The sequence below is a fragment of the Echeneis naucrates genome, chromosome 6 (assembly GCF_900963305.1).
Source record: "Echeneis naucrates chromosome 6, fEcheNa1.1, whole genome shotgun sequence".
Classification (NCBI taxonomy): domain Eukaryota; kingdom Metazoa; phylum Chordata; class Actinopteri; order Carangiformes; family Echeneidae; genus Echeneis; species Echeneis naucrates.
This window is the reverse complement of record NC_042516.1, coordinates 11,731,325-11,748,532: the sequence shown is the minus strand read 5'-3', so window position 1 is coordinate 11,748,532 and position 17,208 is coordinate 11,731,325. Positions and strand designations below refer to the sequence as shown.

The window sequence follows — 17,208 nt, the reverse complement described above, 5'->3', positions numbered from 1 at the left end:
TTGTTCACAAATTTGCTGTCAATATTCACAATCCTGAATGATAATACTTTTCCAGCTTGGCTGTCTCTGATTCCTGGTATGATGATATGCACGTTTGCCTAATCCTTTCAGGAGCAGAGGAAATTTAAGAATTATCATGAAAATATTTTCATAAACATTGGAACAAAGGTGTTTTATTTTTATTTATAATTTTTTTACTGTTTTCAGACCAACAACATCAGCTACACAAGTCTGTAATGATTTGCTGAACTAAAATGACCTGAACAGACAAAGTCTCAGTTGGAGCTACACTGTATTTCCACTGTGCTCCACCCCAAAGGTGGTGAATTATCACAACTGTTCTCCAACGTGTTGCACTCTTTATCACCCCTCAAGCTCAGAGTTATTTTCTCAGGATGGGTTGGGGGAGCAGGATTTCTGGGAATGAAATCAGAGATCGCTGCCAAATAGGGGTTCCCTCACACTTCTGGTAAACCCCTCCAGAAAGTGGAAGCAGTCGGCTGTCTTTGCGGTGGCTTTAAATATGCAACAACTTCACCAGGCATATGTTAAGTTACAGAACAAGTTTATTTATACTATCCAAGCTGTTATTGTGGTTATATTTATTGACTCAGCAGTATATGCCCATTGCAGGCAGCTTTGGCCCTGCCTCTACCGATCTGTAGTGCAGTTGTAGTACGGGTGGAGAATAATACAAGAATTGGAAACCATTCATCTGCCAACAGCAAAGCTCAGAGGCGAATCAAACTGAGAGTGTATGTGTGGGGGGGTAATTCTAAATGTCCTCTTCAAGTGGGTGTGGGGAAATTGCATAACATGATTTAAGGTCCGGTTGAAGTAGTGCTCCAAGTTGGGACGTCCCAGACACACAGAGGACGGTGAGGGTGTTTTATTGCCAGGGCCATACATCCTCTCCAACATGTGCTCCCCTTTATGCAGGAATAAGTCACATGTATTCATATGTATGCACTAAAATAAAAGTTTGGCTTTAACAAAAAAAGAGAAATATGTGCCTGACTCTCAGTGCTGTCTTACAGTACAGGCCAAAAGTCTGGACACACTTTCCTATTCATTTGAATGAGAAGGTGTGTCCAAACCTTTGGCCTGTACTGTATATCACATAATCTGGGGGACTTGGGAAACTGATCACATCCTGCAAAGAACCATGCCTTGTTATATACATTTGTTCATAAATGAGTCATGTTTTGAGCACTTGCATAATGTGGTGTTTGGTAAGCTTTTTTTCCACCTCTTTCTTCAATCCGATACATATTCTGCACAACTTTAGCATGAGTCAAAGTTTTTTTCCTTTCAGGGGGCGTAGTGAGCCATGCGTTACATAATGCATAGGCTAACACTATATTTGACTGCTGAGTTCAGAGCACTTTAACGATGCTGTAAGCTCTGTTCTCAAAATATTGCCAGGGATCAAGTGTAACTATGGACATGTAAACTGTAAAAGCCATGAAGACACTCACGGGTTGTAACTCAAAAAAGATAAAAGAACACAGTTCGAGCAAGAATAGAAAACAGAATTGACTTTGTGTCATAAAACCTTTTCCAAGTCTGGCTTTTATTATTTAATCCAATAACAGTAAAGTTCTAAGATTTTGGAAACTCTTTATAATAACAAATTATAGCCTTAAAATTAAGAAATTAAGTTTGGTTTACAGAGCACAGTAACCCAAGTCACTGTTTCATTTCAGTCAGTCAATAGTAACACATCTTTTGTCTAATCAACAGCACATACTGACTTTGCTTCTTTACATTTTTGTATTTTTTTCTTTTGACATGTGGACAGAGTGGAGAGCAGATGTGCGATGTCACTTGAAGTGATAATTATTTTTGGTGTTTTGTTTTTTTTTTTTTCCCCAGCAGCAGAGTGGTCAGTTCAGCCAAGCACTACTGTAATCAATCAAGCAGGCAGCGAAGGCAGTCTGACGTCAGCAGCATGGCTGCTTGCGTAACCTTGTTCCACTGTCCCATAGATTTGTCATCTGGAGCAATCCGGAAAAGTAAACTTACCTCCTCTTATCACACATGCCTGCTATCGTAGATAGGGCCTATGGCGTCCAGGCTGGCTGTTCACTTCAGCGTAGATTGGCTATTTGCTGTCATGCCGATTGAGCTGGAAAAGTAACTCTGCTCAAACCACTTTAATTTCTTTACTAAATCAACATAAGAGTAGATATAACTTCAAAGCCAAACCTGTACTATTAAGTGAAATGTGCAATGTAATAGCAGCAGCTGCATGGCCATTTTTGCTACGGCAGCACTGTCCAAAGTTACACACGATGTGCACTCTAATAATAGAAAATGCTTGCTCTCCTAACATGACAAGTCTGACGGTGCTCAGCGTTGAATGAGGAAAGTTTTTTGGGAGAAATTATTCACTTATATTGAGGGAGCTGTGGCAGATGAAAAAGACAATGAGCTTCCCAGCTCGCCTAGGGTTGCAGTGGTAGTGTTCGCTTTGTACAATTGATCATTGTGACACTTCACGGCTTGTTGTTTGGCAACATTGATTTTCAGTCTGGCTTTTACAATTTACTCTGTATGTCCAGTCATGTTCTTGCACTTGAGAGAGGCCTCTTGGACATTGCTGTTCCCCCAAAAAAGAGGAGAAGTAATATGACCTCTGTTAGCCTCTGGGCAAAGATGCAAAGGGAAAAAAAGCCTAAATATCTTCAACAGACTTTAATATTCTGGACTGGGGATTACACGACTGCTGCATGATGGTTTAAAATACACCTGTATAATGCACGATTTGTTCAAGGTGTGTTTAAATACCAGCCATCTCACCGCACCTACAAGACTCACAGTCTTAGTTGCTCCAGCAGGATGTCAACACAGGGATAAACAGAAGATGCACTGACACCAACATATACTGGTGAAACAGGGAATGTAATGTTGTATACAATTTAGGTGTTACTTTCTCTTTGTTGCTGTTGAAATTGTGTTATGTGCTTTTTTTGTTCCAATGCACAAATGACTTCACTTCATTCCCATTTGACATGAGGCTGTGAGGGAACCTGAGAATGTCATGTGGATTGACATTTAACAGCCTTTATTGTTCTCTGGTGTTTCACATTCAGGTAAAGGCTGGCTCCGCTCCCAGGATGCCCAGCTGCCGCATGCAGTTAATTATAGGTGGATGACGCAGATCATGCCTCACATCAGCCCCTGGCAGGGCCCTCAGCTGGACATGCCCCCCGGCTGCCTGACAACGGTGGATGCTGTTGCCAGGGAAACAGTACTGCGTTGACATCACAAGGATTCTCTGGATCCTCCGGAGACTAAGGTTCACCCATGACCCGACCTCTCGCAGGCCTCCAAGACACTGTCTCCCTCCAGCTGTGCGTTCCAGTGTGTGAATCAAACACACACACACACACACATATGGTTGATGCTCACTCCTGCGTGCGTAAGAGCATCTGTTTCTGCCTGCCTGTCTTTGATTGCTGCATCACTAAACACCCACAACAGGTCAAACATGAAATGAACTGCTTTCTTGTAAACATTTTATAGCTGTACTCACATCCTGTGTGACCAGGCATGAGAGAAGCTGGGGATTTTATTTGTGATGACATATTTGGGTCATTTTAAAATAACGTATTATTGATATTTTCACCTGCATTGTTCACTTACAAATTACATACTGCAAGAAAGGTAAGGCCTTCTGACCGGTGAAAGAGTCATATCTGCCATTATGAGTAATGTCTACCGGTGTGTGAGGTCCTTCATTAAAGGGTATTTAGTGCAGTTTAACAAACAATAGGGTACACGCAGGGCAGGACAATGTGAAGAAAGAAAACAGGAAGATTTGGTAATTCACAGGGAACAATCAGAGCAGGGCACATTGGAGACATCTGACAGGTCATAGATTCATCAGATGTGTAATTTAATATGTTGACAGCATGTGAACTCAGACGTCTGCAGGTGGACACATAGATGCAGTATTAAGCATAAAAAGCAGACAGGCGTTCTATTCAGACCAGAGGAATGTCTCTGCATTTGCACCAAAACAAATAAAAAACATTGTGGATAAGAAGGCGGGCTGGAAAGAAGTGTCAGTGGGATGCCTGTGTGCTTAAATGGAGAGCTGCAATGAAGGGCATCATCTGCCTTTTCATAAACCCCTGCACAATCATGAGCAAATTGAATTAATGATTGTGTGGCTTGGAGAGTTTAATTTTCTGCTGATTGGATTAACAAACAAGTCAAAGGTAAGCGCTCTTCACATGCTGAAAACATGATAAGAACCAATGGAAATGTGTAATTAGCAAGCAACATTTTACACTTTTAGTACTGTGCAATCAAAGTTTAAATACACTGCTGCTGGCAGGCAGATTCTTCATGAGGATTTTCAGATTGCTTCACAGAGTCAGATACTGCTGCCATTCATACTGAAATAATTAAGAAAGAAGTAAAATACAGAAGCATTTTATCTTCTACATTTTACAGTGCTTTTCCAGGGCACGATATACATAAGTCAAAATTTAGAAGAACTGATCACACTGGTAAAAAAAAACAAAACTAAATGCCAAAATGCGGCACAGACCTAAATTAAGATAAGTGACTCTTTCCTAAAATCTTTTTCAATGCTCTGACATTTTAATATTTAAGTTTAACAATGGAGGACTCAGACCTAGCACTAGAACACACTCCTGCTAAAAACTAATGAGCATAGCAATACAAAAGTAGCGGCTTCGGCATCCATGGCCTCTGACTCTTGTGGTTCATTCAACTATTGAAGCGGGACCAGTGAAATTCCCATCAATGAGGCCCTTGACCTTTAACGTCTGCATTGGAGCAAGTGCCTCTGATTCACTCTTAGTTCCTGAATGTCTATAAGACCGTGATGTGTTCACAGAGTCGCTCCTTTATTGCAAAAACATCCTGCAGGCTCTGCAAACAAAAATCCCTTGGTAAATACAGAAAGACAACCTCCACATTAGCAAAGGTTGTGTTTGCGCAGCTGTGACCTGGCATTTGTAACCAGTTACTTTCACTTCCATGCTTATCTGACAAAAATGGGCAAATGTTGAATTGTTGATGATATTTCTGAGGCCCTGCAGACTTTAAAGACGACTAGATCGTGAATCTTGAGCGGGGAAACCCCGTCGGTGCGCAGGGCGCTCCATGAGTGGAGCGTAGGGGGAGGAGCCTGTCTGCTGCTGCGTCACACAAAGACTCCACCCCCCCACAGACAGCGCGTCCGTAATCAATGACCAAACATGGCAGCCAATCACAGGCCTCATGCTAATGAGGAGGCTTTAAACTCTCCGGACCTTTCTTATGAATCGCTTCTTTGCAGACTGAGCGGACTTTAGCGGGAGGAAGCAGCTGACCTCACCCAGACCTCCAGAACCAACAACTACTTCTCCGCTCTCCAGACCCGCTCACTCACACACTCACAGGACTATCTGACACGCAGGTCCGAGCCCGGAGGAGATTGTTCTCATCTATTTCTGAAGTTCTCTCATTGTTTCGGGCGGGTCTGAAACCTAACGTCGTCATGTCTTGCGGTGATGCGTCGGATCAGAGCCGGCGGTTCTGCGTCTTGTCTTGGGATCAGGTGCAGCGTCTGGACTCGATCCTGGCGGAGGCTGTCCCCATCCACGGCCGAGGAAACTTCCCCACTCTGTCCGTGCAACCCCGGCAGATAGTCCAGGTACGGACCCACACAGCACACAGCCGGTCCGGGTCACACATGCATAGAAACGACGGTGACGCGCTCCTGGCTGCACCAGCTCGACCTGCAATGAGTGCCGTAAAACTTGTGGAATAAAGTTTTTGATCGATAACGTTAAATATTCAGATGTAACCAGTGTAGGACCCCCGGTGGCCTGTAAACCACACTTTTTTTTTTTGCTTACGTCATTATTCGCTTAAATCACAGCTTACATCATAATTCTGCTTCCCTTTTTGTGAAAATTACAACTTTTAATACTTAACTTTTTCAATGATGTTGAATGTTCCAACAGAAAAGCCACAAGCACACTGAGATTTTTATTTTTTTACAGCCCTGGTTTCTAGCGTCCATCCTCTCCTTGGCCTGACTTCAAATTTATGGAAAATGCCGAATTCCCTCGACATTTCCAGCATCTTTTGCATTGTGGCCAAATCACATGTCCCTCTGCCTGCTGGTGCTTCTGGATAGCTGCCTTTGCGTTTAAGTGCTAAACTGCTCTGATAGTATTTCACATTGCGCATTACAGCGGATTCCTAACAAAATCACACCAATTAATCTGCTGCAGAGTCTTTTTTTACCCATTTCATTTACACATTGGCGTATTCAGCACAAGCCCAGCAAGCCTGCGAAGCCCAGAGCTTCATACTGTGTGGTTAATGTGGTTTTGGAAAGATGAATGGTCCATTGAGCGTGCAGGAGGCTTAAATGCAGGTTTGAGCCCCAAATGTGGGGGCCCCTCGTGTTTTCCTCTGGCTTTGTGGAAGCCCCACCATCTGTCACATAGATTCATTTAGTGGTTCGCTAAATATTGGTCGACTCTACATCTCTTGTCATGAGGCTATTTTCCGGAGCTGCACTGTATATTTAATGCTCTTTTACCCTCCGTGTTATACATCAAAGGACTGACTGAGAGAGTGGCAGCATCCTGAGGTGCAAAAGTCAAAGGAGACCTCTGTAGATCTAAAATAAAAACGCCCTCTGTTCTTACCACTATACCGCACAGACCTGTGGCTAACTCACCGCCACCTGAAAACCCTTTATTTATTTTAATTTAATTTAATTTAAATAGGACAGACTTCATTCGACTGGATTCCTGTTTCTGACAGGATTTGATGCAGGGCTAACTGAGTTACACATGTGCTTCCAGAGGCAAAAGAAAGGGGGTGGGAGTTTTTCCACTCACCTGTATCCAGCCATAAATGACTTGTTTACTTGCCTGAGGCTGGATGTCACGCTGAAATAATGGGAGAGCAGCAAAAATGCGCATGATAGCTGCTCCTGATTGGAATTTGAACCCAATCAACATCACTTTATGGTTGAATGATGTGCTATCACTGCCAGGTTATGATTTCATTCCTCCTCTCCTCCTCCTTTGGAGTAAAGGGCCGACTTGCCTTCAAATGTTTGTCCCTAGCCTGACCCAGTATATATAAATAGAGCCAGCTTGTTATCTGATCACCATGGGAGAGAGAGTTAACAGACACTAATCTGACAGGTCAGTACCAGTAGGCAGATTTTAGGATTGTGTGTGTGTGTGTGTGTGTGTGAGTGTATAACACCTAATTTGTGCTACAGGTTCGACGTGTTGGAAATGTATCCTATATTTGTTTAGAAGAAATCTTGAGTGATGGCTTATCTAGTCACGGAGACATTCATTTATCTTTGGTACAGCCTGCTTATGTGTGTCAGCTTTGGCTTCAAGCCTGCTTGCTGGGTAAACTGAAATAAAACCACAAACTTCTGAAATAGCTGCCCTTTCTTGTAAGACAGAAGCTGTGGATGCCTTCTGGTTTGTTAGATTTCCCTTTGGATTAAAGTTCCCGCTGATCACTTTGGCAAGTAGACTGGATGTACCCTTGATATCTTACTTCAGTGTTTCCCTTGCATGTGCAGTGATGTTGGGATGTCATGTCAGGGGCATCTGAGGCAGAACGACTTCATTTAAACATCCCGCAGGTCACTGGGACACAGGAAAGGAAACTCTGCGGATCCACAATGATCTGAAATTGTGACATTTAGCCTGAAGCAGGGATCTAAGTTATTTGTTTTTAATGGACACCTCTTTTAGTGCTCACTCTCTTGCCACAGTGTCTGTAATTTAAAAAACAAACACAAACAGCAACAACAAAAACCCACTGTCTCTGACCTGAGGGAGGTAGACATGGAGCTGAGACTCATCAGCTGTCTCTGCTCTTTGTCTGGGCTCTTTAGGCTTCATTCAGACTGAGGCTGATTGTGATGAAATGGACTTTAGAAACCAGCAGTATTGATGACTCCTTCTCAGAATATTGATTTCTAACAGGGCCGTGTGGAGCTCATTTGGACATATTTCAAGATTTTGTCAAGTCTTTTTAGTGTTCGTGTCTTTCATTATTTCTGCAGAAGAATTTTTTTTTCCACTTTTACTCTAATTTCTGTGCTAATGGCATTCCTCATTTTTGTTTCTTTTATTTCTAGGTTGTGCGTGCCAGGCTGGAGGAGAGAGGTGTGTGTGTTAAAGATGTGAGGCTGAATGGCTCCGCTGCCAGCCACGTGCTCCATCAGGACACCGGACTGGGCTACAAAGACCTCGACCTGATCTTTGGAGTGTCACTAAAAGATGACCAGGCTTTCCGTCTGGTGAAGGATGTCGTGCTGGACTGCTTGTTGGACTTCTTGCCACTTGGGGTGTCTAAGGAGCGCATCACAGCATTGACCCTCAAAGAGGCCTATGTTCAGAAACTGGTGAAAGTCTGTAATGACACAGACCGCTGGAGCCTCATCTCCCTGTCCAACAACACCGGCAAGAATGTGGAGCTTAAATTTGTGGACTCTCTGCGGCGGCAGTTTGAATTCAGCGTGGACTCCTTTCAGATTTGCCTTGACACTTTGCTCTTATTTGACCGTTGCTCAGAGACGCCCATGTCTGAGAGCTTTCACCCCACTGTGATCGGGGAGAGTGTGTATGGGGACTTCAGGGAGGCCATGGATCATCTGTGCCAGAGGACCATAGCTACACGCAGCCCAGAGGAAATCAGAGGAGGGGGTTTACTGAAGTACTGCCACCTTCTGGTGCGAGGATTCAGACCCTCTTCAGAGGCGGACATGAAGCAGATGCAGCGCTACATGTGCTCGCGCTTTTTCATTGACTTCCCTGACATAGGTGAGCAGCAGAGGAAGCTGGAGGCCTACCTGCAAAACCACTTCGCTGGGATGGAGCACAAACGGTACGACTGCCTGATGACTCTGCACCACGTCGTGAACGAGAGCACCGTGTGTCTAATGGGACACGAGCGGCGCCAGACGCTCAGCCTCATCTCCATGCTGGCACTGAGGGTGCTGGCTGAGCAGAACGCCATCCCCACCATCACCAATGTCACATGTTACTACCAGCCAGCTCCGTATGTACAGGACATCAACTTCAGCAATTACTACATCGCACACGTGCAGGCGCCGCAGGTCTCGCCATGCAGTCATTCATATCAGACATGGCTGCCCTGTAGCTGAACTGTCTGTGAGAAGCACACAGGTGGATGTGTCACCTTCAACCTTGAATGTCTTGGAAGTGGACTAAAAATACACAAACGATATCCATGTTTGCCAAATGTGACTTGACTAAAACAATCCTGTACTGCTGTACATCTGATTGAGCCCACACAAAAAAAAATTTTTTTCTCACTTTGCCCTTTGTGCAAAACATCTGTAAGATTGCTGGTCATTTCTGAGATGTAACAATGTTATTTAAGTATAAAAAAAAAAAAAAAAAAAGTCTCCATAAAACTTTAGTGTATGTCAGATACATTTTTGAGGAAATGGACATTGAAGCTGGTTTAATTTTCATACTTTGGATGGATTTATTTTTTTAAAAATTACATACCGGACCAAAGATGTATTTGTATTTCAGAAAGGGAACGCTATTATGATTCCAAGTGCCTAAATATGAACAATGAAATGTTCTAAAATCATCTGTAAAGTGAGAACTGTGCTTTCAGTGTTTTCTAGATTACTCCATTTATCTTTTCAGGAACTGAAGCATTTTTTTTTTTTTTTGTGAGATTAAAAAAAAAAGCAGGAAAAAACTCCTAATCTTGTGTTTGTGAAATCTTTTTATTTTAACATTGGACTACAATTGTTGGCATTTCACTCTAGTGTGTGTTTCATTTAGAGACAGCACACCCTCTTACATAGTTGAGTTGTATATTCTCACATGACTCTAACGGCTTTTTTTTTTTTTTTTTTTTTTTTTAATTTTAATTTCATATGAAGCCGTGGAACAAAACGGACAGATAGAATAACTCGGGCGTTAATCCTTTGAGATGGAGTGCAAACGGGCTGTTTGTTTCATACTTCATAAAGTGATGAGAACAAGGCTGCTCATTTCCAGTAACCCGGCCCATTGAAATGTATATACTGTCGGCTGGAGTGAGCTGCATTTGTTAAACTGGGGCTGAGGATCCATTACAGTTTGAGGACATGAACTATAAGGAGGCTTTTTCTAAAGCACAATGGCCTCTCTCTATCCTCTGTGATACTAAAGCTTTTTAACAAAGGCCGGACTGTTCTCCCGCCCATGTTACCACTGGAACTCAAGCTCCATTCGCTTGACTGATACCATATCCATTTAATTTTGTCCGAGTCAGAATCGAAAATCTTTACACGTATAGGCAGAATGGCAAAGCTTGTTTAAAACATGACTGCAGCATCCTCATCCTGTTTGGGCAATATGTTACACCCACTAACCCAAACAAAAATAAAACTGGCCGTTTATTCCTTCTCTGCGCTGAACTGGTCTTAGGTCAGATGTTGATATATGACCATTTGAAATGTGGTATGACTGAAGACTGCATTACACTCCCTAATCTTTTCAGAAATCTGTTGAATAAAGGGTTATTGGTGGTGACCACAGAATCGGTTTACTGGGAACAGTCAGAGAACTGGAGCCAACACAAAGAAGTGAAATTCTTTCACAGTTTTTCCCATATTCTCTCTCCCACATGGCTAGATTAACCCAATTTTTGGACATAGATTTCAGACAGATGCATGTTATTACTGTCACTGATCAGTCACCTCAAAAATACCTAAACTTTAGATTAATGGGGGTTATGTTGTTAAAAACAACAGTTAATATGCAAGACGTGAGAGACAGAACAAAAAAAAAGTTTGTGCACTGAGGGTGTACAACATTATAGTGTGGGACTATCCTTAGGTGATATCTTCTGTGTCCTCTGTGACTGTCCAAGGTTTTATTTTTATTTAAATCAGACTTCATCTCAGAATCAGGAGTTTGAAAGACAAGGCCATGCTCGATCAGTCTTATAAATCCTGATTTCCATGTGGAATATTTCCTTTGAAAACTGACCATAACTCTTGCTAAATCGATTTCCTCCTCCTCCTGCCGTCGCAGTCCAAAAATAGCAGAGTCCCATTTCAATCAGAATACCACAGGTGAGTGACACCCATTCTGGAGCCCCTCTGGGTCGGGGCCCACAGGGCTCCGGGGCAGATGCTTCAAAGTTTGTTTGTTGTTTCAAGTTATAGCAACTCTTTTCATTACAGAAACATTAGTCAGTGCTTTAAGATGACTCATTTTGACTCATACAAAACTGTACCGAAATACTGATGATGCAGTCTTCTAAAATGTATTGTAAACTTGTTAGTGTAACTGGGAGCATATTTTCCAGCTGTGATGAACTCTTTGCATGTACATTCAGCGTCTGCCTCCGCTATGACATGTCATTTACGGAAATATCCAGTACTTTTTTAGTATAACCTGCTATGAAATGCATAATTATCTTTAAACATGAGTATCCCTTCATCTTTTAAGTTAATATTTATTATTGAAACTATATATAAGACACAAAAGATTCCCATTCATTATGACTGGCCTCCTGTAGCAGAGACCTGTACGATATATATATTTAAACATTTAAAATGTTACTCTCCACCATCGTTGGAGTTTTCAGAAAACCATGTAATGGCTTTGCCTGATACGGTTGATTTTTATCAGCACGTGTAGATGACAGAGGTAGAAACTTATTCTCTGAGATAATAGTGTGATATTTCTTCCACTGGAAATTTGGGCTCTAATTTACAGAGAATGTGTGTGGGCTGAGGTTCTTTGCACATGTCTGTGTTAAAGGAGGGTGATGACAGGACAGACACACAGTAATGACAGAGATTTCACAATTTCTTGCCACAACAGAAATCAAACTCACCCTAGCCTGGTGTGTGTGCTATTTTTCTCCTGAAAAAGGGTTTATTCACCCAAGGGAGCGATTATAGTGTCCCACTTACCCATTATCCATAGGGAGTTTCTCACTCTGTGCCTCTGTTAGGTGCAAACTTTCTCTCTGTTGTTTCAATGCAAGGCAAACTCTTCAAGACTCAATTCAAATCACAGAGAGCAGAGTCTGAGGATACAGAGCTGTTTTATATTAAGTTGTACTTTGCAAAGCACATGACTCTGTGGAAATGATATCATCCTGAGGGGTGCAAAGAGGAAACACATGTCCTATTTGAACTGCACCATTGGAGTGAGCCGACAGTGCAGCTTCAGCTGCATGTGATGTGTGGACTGTTGTGTTACTGGGGGTTAATTGCTGAGAGTTCACACTGCTTATCAGAAGCTCTCCGTGAGGGAAACATCTGAAAAAAATAAAAAATAAAAAAACATCCTTTGTCAGAATTCAACCAATACTTTATGCCATGCCTCTAATAATCAGGAGCTTAAATCAGGTGCTATAGTGGAGTGAAACCTTCTTTCAGGATGTCTTTTTTTTTTTTTTTTGGCATTTTAGCTAAATTTATCCAATCAAATTTCAAAGGTTTTTATGAGCAAAGTAGTTAAACTATTGGAGAAACGTAAGTTTAGTACTTCCGTTTATCCAAAAACATGGAAATCCCCAAACTTTTTATCCAGTGTTTTCACTGGAGAGAAAATCTGGACCGCAACAAAGTCAGAAACATTTGTTGGTCTTGATAAGATGAGGTTTCTTCAGCTGAGGTTGTTGGACAGCATACGTACATTTACATTCATCTAATATAATTGTAAACATCAATTTGAAGTAAAATTAAATACATTTTGAGGCACTTGTCCTTCATTTCCATTATCAGTTAAACAGTTGCTTTAGGATTTTAACTTACGATTTTGTAAAAACATGTTGTATTGTATATTTTTGATGAAGCTATAAAAAAAAATATCACTTGACCACCTCAGATTTCTGCACAAACTTTGTGGCATCAGCGATTATAATTTAATAATGTATAGAAATATAACAGTGGAGTATTTTGTATACAAACATTTCTACGGTGCTGTTGCTACATAACTTAACTCTGAATACCTCCTTGGTCAAAGATTCTGTTGATTTCTGTACAGGAAAAGATTCAGCACATATTTCAGCGAAAACATTGCAAACTAACTTGCCATTAGTTTTAAATTTAGCTAAGCTCTTTTACATATCTGGTGATTTTTTGGTAATGCACAAACGGTTGTTTCATTTCTGCTTCAGGATGGCTGATTACAGCTTCAATGATTACCAATGATTGGCTGCAACACCCCCCGCGACCACAGGTAAGCGGTTGAAGATGAAGGAATGAATGAATGATTACCAATGAAAGCTTCATTAGAACAGTTTTACTCAGTAAAAGTCATTATTACATCTATTTTTACAGTTTTTTCTTTAGAGGAAAGATAATGAATTTCTAGTCAAACCCTGAACAGCAGACTTTTTCACGAGTTAGACTTTAGCTGTAAATGGCGCATGCCTGTGTGTTGTCTCATTTAGAGAGTGATGTCATGATGGCCAGATGGAACATACTAGAAAAAGACAGCGCAGGGTATGGACAGAACAGCCTCTGCCAGGGTGGGGTAATTTGAGGTGGTGGACGTGTGTGTGTGTGTGCTGGGGTACCAAAATAGCTCACAGGAGAGAAATAGAATCTGCTATTTCACTTTGGAGCTCGGGGAGTGTGGGGGTGTCACTACACATCCAAACTGCTGCTGGAGAGGCTAAATAACACTAACACGCACACTTGGGGAGCCAGCGCTGAGCATTCCTGGCATTACAGGCTGCTGACAAACAATCCTAACTTTATCCAGTGAGCCCGGCCAAGTGAATGGCTGCAGTGTGTGGAGTTTACCCACTGAGGGGGGGGCAGTGCCCGGGCCGATCCTCCACTCTGTCCCCATCCAAACGCTTCATGTCTGAGGCAGAACTGTCCCATTTTATACATTATAACCGTTCAGTCCCTGTGTCCCCGTGTCTCAGGCGTTTTAGTGTAACCAAAGTTAATCCTCATCGGAAATCTTTAATGATTGGACCTAAACAAGTCAATTTTGGGGTATTTTCATTTGGTTGTTATTGCCATCATAGCAGCACCAGATGGCCTTCATCTTACGTTTTTATAAACAAACACATGCTCATGAATTCTCTCAGATACATAAGCACATGTCTGCCTCTATAAATAAAAAAAGTCCTGCCAGCTGGGACCAAAAGGATTCAAAAGCACAAAATAACATCCGCCTCCTTTGACAATAAAAGATGTTTTATGATAACATAACAGCTCAACAGCGTCTCTGTGGCGCAAATCAAACTGCTGCTTGTTATCTTACCATCGTACACCTACATGCATGAACTGTACAATCCAACCATAGAATTCATGCTGTTGTCTAAGACAGGCACAAAGGTGATCTAGAGATTGAAAGTTCATTTTGCAATTAGAAACAGGGGCTCAGTGAAACAGTAACAGCACAATGTCCGCAGAGAAATCGTGATTGGTCACTGCTGAAAATTCTCAGCTGTCAGGGAATTGAGCGTTAAGCCGTTCCCTGACAAGCGATAGCTCACATCTCAGTAAGAGTAACGCATAACAGGTCTGTCTTACTTTGGATTTCTTGCAAAGATTTTGCAGGCTGTGTCTCTTTTTTCTCTTGGACACCAAAAATAAAACACAAATAAAAGTTTAGTGAGTGGCATTTAACTGTAAGTTTACTGTCAGCTGCAGTTTTTACCGTACTAGTTGACCTTTTGGTACTTGAGCAACTTTCCTGTGGGAGTCAAGGTGCAATTTGGGATTTTGGTGGTATATTAAGTTCAGTCCGGCAAAACTTGCATCACAATGTAACATTTCTAAAACTCATCAGTCATTCCTCGTCCTCAAATGTCTTTTACTGTTGCTTTAGTTTATGTTAGCTGGCGCTGATAAATGAAAATCCATCGTCTGCTATGGTTGCAAGTGATAGCTTTGGTTGCAAGTGATAGCTTTGGTTAATTTAGTCAAATCCTTGAAGAAAAAAAAAAAAGATGCCTATTGAAATGACCAACCACAGTTTTGACTACAAACTGCACATGTACCAGATTGACTCACACACTAACAGGAACTAATAAATGAAAGATTTGGTTAAAGTAACAGTAATTTTAACATGTAGTACTTTTATCTTTTTATAGTTTCCTGGCTCATGTGGACTTAATATTATAAAAAATAAAATATTAAAATTTTTCTATAGACCCTGTTGTCAACATCAATAATTAACTTTTAATCTAATTTTAGTGGCCATAAAAAAGAAATTTAAATACCAATTTCATGACAGTTTGGCAGACTGTGTGGAACATTAAAACATCCAGAGGAGCCACTAAATGTAGCCTGTGGTGGCATTGTTTCCTTCTACTTTTCTTCCAGGATATCTCCTGAACTTTGATCTAAATCTCTCTCCAGAAGGTGGATGGGCTCCAGTTATGGTTGCCATGTGAAATGCTTCCCATCACTCTTTCTCACCAGTCGGACGTCATGTGGAGCTCATCTCCAAGGCCCCTTTCACTGATGTCCCCCTTCCTGCATTCCTGAGGCAGGACAGGAAGTGTAATGCTGAGAGAAGGGTTTGGTTGCTCTTCATCAAACCGGCGGGCAGAGGTCTGCTGAGGACCTTCATGTGGGCTTTTCAAGAGACGGATGACTCATGTGGGAGAATCGGCGTCCAAACTGATGGGGGGTTTGTTTACTCAGCACCAAGTAAAAGTCACTGTTCCACATATCAAGTTTTCCACATGTCTCTGAGTTTTGCACTTCAACCCCCCAACCCCCCGCTGCTGCTCCACCCCCACAATCTACCTCCCACTGCAAGTGACTCTGGTTATTGGCTACCAGTTTACTGAGCACATCAACTTGATCTGGTTTGAGTAATCACACATCTTTGTGCTGATATTAATCTGAAGAAAATCACTGAATGCTGAATTTCTTGACGTTGTTCCTTTTGGGCTTTTGGCTGGTGGCAATCACCACATTGAAAACCAACATTTCTGTCAAAGTGCATGATCGTCTTTGTCTGGAACTGAGATCTACTGGAAAACGATGCCTAAGCAAAACATAAATCTGCTATTTATTTTGCCCATGTGTGTGTGTCACTGCTTAAGCATTTGATGCTTTCCTCCAACTTATGTCCCAACATCAGCTGGGAACTGTCCAAAAAATTTCAATTTCTTCTTCTTTAAGGTTCTAAACTACAAATAAAGCCTTGCTGTAAAATTCTATATTACAAAATGTCACTACTGAAGTATTTATAAACTGTATTGTGTACGTGGATGACAGACTGTCTTTGGTGTGGAGATTTAGCGACATCTTTTACTGCAAAAAGGCATCTATGTTCACTACAATCCAGTCCTTTAGACTGTTTGATAAGCACATTAGAAAATGCCTTTGACTAATTAATCGGAAAATCCAGAAATCCAGAAAAATAATAAGAATCTTAAATACACCAAAGTCAAATATTTCGTTTAAATCCATTGTTTCATCATATTTTTTTTAAAAGTGAGGAAATGATCTGTAATAAATTTACATTCACTGCCCATTATGAAACGTATGAAATATGAGCATGTACTTATCATTTCTGGCTTCTATTTTTTTGGTGATAATTTTAATTCTAGTGTTGTCAGTTCCTTTTTATAGTGACATAAAATTGTGCCTTAACTCGTGGAATCCTCATTCCTCCTTACTAAAAAGGTTTCTAGTTCAAAGCTGTGGTGAAGGCATCAACCCCAGGAAAAAAAAATAAATAAAGTGAGGTCCTGAGTAACGCATCATTAATGTTTATTTGACATACCATCTAAATTTTCATATTAATAATATATTTGAGATCTTCAGAATGATGTGTTGGCTTTGGTCAGTCTCAAGTGTTTTTTGGCCACGACATTTTCCAGTCTTGGTCTTATTCGGCAAGCATAGATCCATGATGTGAAGACTGAAAAAATAAAAAAAAACTATAAAAAACAAAGACAGCAAAAACGCATCAGATAGAAGTCTCTATTTTTCTTGAGGATAAAATTATCGAACTTGGACATCTTACAGTGAGGACACAGAGCACATGAGGCTTTAGTTTGCTCCAGGCTTTCAGTCTCAGTCAGCCTGTGTGCAGTGAGCTCTCGAGATTTTGTCCTGTTTGATTTTTATAAGAAAATGACAACCTGAACAGAGAGAAGCTGTGTTTTTGTCATTTTTGCCGTCAAAGAAATGTGAGTGCTACATGATGCAGTCTGCTGCTG

General features: G+C 41.3%; 1 protein-coding gene across 1 annotated transcript; it reads left to right on the top strand.

Annotated features, from left to right (window-relative positions):
* The first annotated feature begins 5,328 nt into the window (after window positions 1-5,328).
* tent5ba (terminal nucleotidyltransferase 5ba) lies at window positions 5,329-9,459 on the top strand. The gene is made up of 2 exons (XM_029504747.1): window positions 5,329-5,674; window positions 8,153-9,459. The coding sequence occupies exons 1-2, from the start codon at window positions 5,519-5,521 to the stop codon at window positions 9,179-9,181; spliced, it is 1,185 nt and encodes a 394-aa protein (XP_029360607.1). The 5' UTR covers window positions 5,329-5,518; the 3' UTR covers window positions 9,182-9,459.
* The last annotated feature ends 7,749 nt before the right edge of the window (window positions 9,460-17,208 follow it).